At 33.5% G+C, this 6,000-nt stretch overlaps 1 protein-coding gene across 3 annotated transcripts in view; it reads left to right on the plus strand.

The window, feature by feature from the left end:
• The window catches only part of IL18R1 (interleukin 18 receptor 1), a 43,517-nt gene extending 38,033 nt beyond the window's left edge, over nt 1–5,484 (plus strand). For 2 of the 3 annotated variants that reach the window (XM_024571880.3, XM_024571881.3), the window contains 2 exons: nt 2,080–2,238; nt 4,066–5,484. In XM_024571880.3, the coding sequence (XP_024427648.1) occupies nt 2,080–2,238; nt 4,066–4,421 (515 nt within the window). In that variant the 3' untranslated portion in view covers nt 4,422–5,484. The remainder of the gene's footprint in view (nt 1–2,079; nt 2,239–4,065) is intronic. The other variant, XM_053925752.1, reaches the window with a different exon arrangement.
• Nucleotides 5,485–6,000: the final 516 nt, after the last annotated feature.

The raw sequence follows: 6,000 nt of genomic DNA on the forward strand, positions 1-6,000 counted from the left end.
ATATGCCCTTCTAGAAGTGCACTTATTTACTTTTTACATCTTGATGCCTTATTTAATCACTGAAATAATGACTGTATTAATGAAAGCACTCACTCTTATATTAATAAATAGCTGTATTTCACAGCAATCTAATAGAATTTTCCAGGGAACCTACTTACTGATTATGTTAAGAACTGGCTCTACTTTTACCAACTTTTAACCTATCTTTGATATGCACATTAATTCTGCACTTTTGCCCAAGTGTCCTGTCATTCACATGCATGCAATTCTGTAAAGCAATTGTGTTAAATCAGCAATAGATTCTGACTCAAACTGCTGAATGAGAGTGCTACAAGTAGAACTGAAGATGCTTTTGCCAGAAATAGAGTGTTGTTATGTGAGCCTGAGTGTTGTTAAAAAAATTGGGCCAGACTTTTGAGTATAAATGATGTGACACCACAAAGCATACGGACCTAGAATGGTTTAACCCTATTCGATTCTCATAAAGGATCCAATAATATTTAATCTTCAACTCAATATCAAATACATTAATCCTAATAATGGACCCAAGCATAAATCTGACTCCTCAGTCATCTAACAAATTGCAGTGGGATATAGATAAAGGATTCCCTCTAACACTTCCCCTTTTTCCTCTACTGTCCCAATTAGCATATATCACATTATTTAGGTCCTGACTCAAAATTTCCTTCTTTTAGAAAGCATATGTAAGATCACTTCTTATTCTCTGACAAGATGATTTGGTTTGCTCGGTTTGTGCTACACTCTCTTGTGTCTGCCCATGTGTTATTTGTAAACTTTTCAAATTGTTGCATTTGTATGTTACCTATTCTCAGATATATTGGATGAAAGTAGAAGAAAAAAATGCATATAATTTTTTAGTAACCCAGTTAGTGGAATCCCTTTGTTACTTTGGTAACACATTACTCTTGAATTTGTGCCTTTAGCCATTTGGATACTGAATAATGCTTCATTATTAGGAATAAAATAGGGGAAGATGCTATCATCAATGGAAACCTTTCAATAGATTAGAATCCATTGTATTTGTATTTATTATATAAATATAAATAACATTTTAAAATATCATAGCATGTGTTTTTATAGTATATTGTTTCAATTGCTTCTATTGTTTCTTCCCGCTCTCTAGTGTAAGTACTCAACCTTGTTGGTTTTGTTTTTTCTTAATTTCATTTACAGTTTACATTCAGTATTATTTTCTATTAGTTTCAAGTGTGCAGCATAGTAGTTAGACAATCATATACTTTACAAAGTGTTCCCTCTAATACTTCAAGTACTAACATGTCACCATAAATAATCATTACAATATTATTGACTATGTTTCCTATGCTGTACTTTATATCCCTGTGACTATTTTGTAACTACCAATTTTATCAATATTTTTGAGGGGGTCATTTTGAGGGTAAACAATGAGCTGGTGGTAGAATTAAATGATATAAGTCGAATAAGCCAAGGTGAGATTGGTTCACCTTGGCTTATATGTCCTTGGCTGGAACAAGGACATATTTGGGTTACTTCATCCACTATTATCTTCTAATTCCTTTATTTGTGTAATCTATGACATATTTCTTTCTATTTTTCTTTGATGTCAAACAGTAGGAGTCTTGATGGAGTACATGCTTAAAAGTAAAAATCAATTTGATAATTGATTGCTCAATTAGCATACAAGGTTTGAGGATGCTATGTTTGTCTAATAACAATTTAAGTTATTCCTTGTTTTTGACATTAAAAAATTCAGAGATAAAGAATAATGCGTGAAGAAGAATGATGGAAACAAATAATATTTGAGGAAACGGGAATTACCTAAACATTGTTTTATTTTTCAATTTGTTCTCTATCAAAAATATTTTCTTTATTTTTTCAACAACTTCATTGAAGTATAATTAATATACAAAAACTGTACATATTTAATGTATACAGTTTGATGAGTGTGGGCACAAAGATGCTATTTTTAACTTTTATTTTTCAATATTTCTATTCTCATTTTTCATGACTTTCACTCAAATTTAAACTTAAACTTTCATTTACATACCAATTAAAGGAATAATATGTCTTTCCTCCTAGATGGAAAGACATATGATGCTTTTGTGTCTTACCTAAAAGAATGTCAACCTGAGAATGGAGAGGAACACACCTTCGCTGTGGAGATTCTGCCTAGGGTGTTGGAGAAACATTTTGGCTATAAGTTATGCATATATGAAAGGGATGTAGTGCCTGGCACAGGTAAGAAAGGGAAAGCCAAATAGAAAACTAGTGGAGATACTTTCTCTTCATAAGATGAATAGCTTAGCAACCCTATTTGGCTTAAAAACAATTAAACATGACCTTCTGGCCAGAAATAACCAGCTACATCAGTGTAGTGATTAGTGAGAAAACAAACTGACTGCACTGCTCCCATTAATGGCCTCTTTAGGACCCTATCTCTTCATTGCACTTCCCAGTTCTCTAAAATTTTGGAGAGGGACCGAGCATTCCATTTTTAAAACCAGTTCCAGAACTGGCATTATTGTGAAGCATTTATTTAGACATGCTCTATAGTAGTTAAGAATACCTCTTTTGATAATATTTTGTGCAGCAGAACCAGACCCTCATTTAATACATGATTCTTTAAACACAGAAAAATGCTTGCTCTTTATTATGCTGACATCAGTGGGAAATTAAAGTAAGAAATAAGAAAATTGGAAAAAATAAATAAAAGGAGATTGGTGTTCTATATATTTTAGTTATGAAAGTCAATTTTAAATTAATATATAAATATACATGGCCATAACACATATCTTGCAGCAAAGTACAGTGAAAATCAAAGATATTTAGTAACATGTCCATGTTTTCTCTGAAGTCTTCCATAGCAAACATTTGAAAGCTGGTGTCATGAGTGCTGATGTGTTGTGAGTGATGTAATGTCTTCATTGTTACCATTCTTTATTAATTTATCCAAAATTTACTGAGTTCATCCCAAATTCTTAACAAGGCATTGATGTGGCAGTAAATAAGAAATGATTGTGCTTTTCCCCTCCTATCTTACAAATTAGAAAGGAAAATATTACAAGTTAGAAAGAGAAAATATACTACTGTCTAATTATAAATAACTTCTCAAAGGAAATAATATGCCAAATTGTCAGATGCTTATAACACTGATATTTTTGTCAACTCTTTCTAAGAATTTAGGAATCATTATTGCTTGCCTTTACATCGGTTTTAATATTTTACTATTATTTTCTAGCAGTGATTTTGAAAAACAGATTTCTTCTTAGTTCCTAAATAAAGAATGTTTATTCTCAGTTGTAATATGTTTTGGTTGAAAATCTCTATATGAAAAGGGATAGAGGTCTAAAACAGAGATTGACAATCTACTACCCATGGGTCACTACGGACCTGCCCCCCTCACTGGAAGTCAGCCACAAGCATTTGCTTACATGTTGTCTGTGGCTGCTTTTTAAATTACAATACCACAGGCGAGTTGTAGCAAAAGCTATATGACCTGCAAAACCTAAAATATTTACTTTTGGGCCCTTTACAGAAAAAGTTTGTCAACTTCTGGACTAAAATAATGGCATGTTGTTTTTTTTAATTTTTAAATTCCTATTTTAGTATGCTCCCTCATACATCTGGAAAGGCAAGACAGTGTAATAGTTAGAAATAAGTACTCCAAAACGAGACCATGTGGGTTCAGATTCTGGTTCTGCCATTTACTAGCTGTGTGACTCTGGGAAAGTTACTAAACTACTCTGTGCTTTGACTTTCTTCTCTGTAAAAAATTGGGTGATACTTTCTTTATAGGATAATTATGATAATTAGATGAGTTATTATACATAAAACATTTAATAAGGGGTGTTGCACAGAGTAAGTACTAAGTAAGTTTTCATTATTATTGTTACCTAGATAATTGCTTTTAATAGTTGTATCAAATTGAGAATAAATGGTTTGTATTAAAGAAAAACTTGTGAACTTCAGAGTTAAATAATACAAAATTAGACTGCAAAATGATTTCAATTTCATGCTCACCCTTTCAGTTCTCTTAAATTAATATTTCACATCTTGCATTTTCAGCTGTTGTTGATGAAATCCACTCTTTGATAGAGCAAAGCCGAAGACTAATCATTGTCCTAAGTAAAAGTTACATGTCTAATGAAGTCAGATATGAACTTGAGAGTGGACTCCATGAAGCACTGGTGGAAAGGAAAATTAAAATAATCTTAATTGAATTTACACCCGTCAGTGATTTCACATTCTTGCCCCAATCATTAAAACTTTTGAAATCTCACAGAGTTCTGAAGTGGAATGCTGATAAATCTCTGTCTTATAACTCAAGGTTCTGGAAAAATCTTCTTTATCTGATGCCTGCTAAAACAGTCAAGACATGGAGAAATGGATCTGAAGTCTTGCCCGCACTTTCACAGTCCTGATCTTCAGAAAAGCTGAATGTAAGAAAGAACTCTTGACATCTGGAGACTGAGTGGATGAGCCTGTTTATAACCAAGGGCATTATTCAAAATATTTAACTCTATGAAAATCCTACTCATAGTCTGAAGATGGAATGTCATTAGATTGCCAGGGATAATACTGAACATTGAGCTGTGGTTGTGTGTTCCCAGAAGACCCTGGAACTTAAAAGAACAAGAGTCTCCTGTTTTTCCCTCTTCCCTAACTGGATGTTGAGGCTGGGAATTATGCAAAATAACTTATGCCTTACAAAGGGGCACATATTTAAGATGCTAACAAATAAACTACAGGATTTTAAATTTATGAAGTAGAATTTTCTGTGAGCCAACAGTTGAAATTGTAACCAGAATGGTGCTGTCACCATCACTCTTCTACAATAGCTACCTAGCTCTAAACATTGTGGACAGTCCCTGGGATGTGAGGGATTGCTGGCAGGGCTGTGTGCAGAGTAGGGGAGTAAGGTTTGAGCCTGGTATAATAGGGCCAAAGCCTCAGGATGTGTTTAGTGTATCTCTTCTCCACAGCTACAGGCATGGTTCTGGAGACTCCACTGAGGCACTGCACAGGGCACGCTTACTTAAGTCTATTTGTGGGAACTTCTTAAAAGTGACCCAAAACAACTTTTCATCTTTCATGAGAAATACAAATTTTAATTCAAATGATCCTCCAGGTCTTTCAAAAGTGGTCAAACACATTTGTTGATTTTACATAAATGTTTATAAACAAGATGGTTGTCGGATCATATTAGCCATTAATCAACAAAAAATTATAGTTATTTGCTTGAGTTTTAAAAAGTCATACATTTAAAATGCCTGTAGGGTGGATGCAGCATGGCATGATGATTTTGTGTGTGAGCTATACAGCCAAAATCCTTGAGTTCAAATCCTGGGTTTACTTCTTTTGTGACCTCTGGAACATTTTCTAATGGATCTGTACCTCAGTTTCCTCATTGGTAAATTAGAATTTATAATAATTATACCTATTCAAAGGGGGACTAAATGAATAAAACACCTATGAGAGTTCTTGGCTCAGACTTAATATTCTTTAACTGTTGTTATTACCATTTTTGTTATTATCATTAATTATTACTTAGATCAAACTTTTAGCAGTGGAATAAAATAGAAGCCAGACAGCAGGAAAGCAAAGAGATATGCAGAATAAGACAGTTATGCCTGAGGACATTAATTGTATATGGAGAGAAGTATATAGGAGAGGTATACCAATAGGGCCAAGGATATTTCTTCATTGGACAAGAGCAATTTTTGACATTGGAAGACATATATCTGTCTCACTAACGTGAGCCTTGCACTGTGAGCCTAGCCTTCTTGATAGCCTTAGCAATGATGTCTATGCAGGACAATCACTGAGTGAGTGATAAGCATCAGCCTTAAAGAAAAAGGAAAGTGTTAGTTAAGTTTGGAAGGCTGGTTAGAGCATATTCATGCAGTGTGAATGTTACAAAAAAGCTTAGAGAGAGACTGTTCGAAACAGCTGTAAAATATTGTTGAAAATTAAGGAATAATGATTTTTTCATGAGATTTC

Source organism: Desmodus rotundus, chromosome 5, assembly GCF_022682495.2.
Source record: "Desmodus rotundus isolate HL8 chromosome 5, HLdesRot8A.1, whole genome shotgun sequence".
Lineage (NCBI taxonomy): Eukaryota > Metazoa > Chordata > Mammalia > Chiroptera > Phyllostomidae > Desmodus > Desmodus rotundus.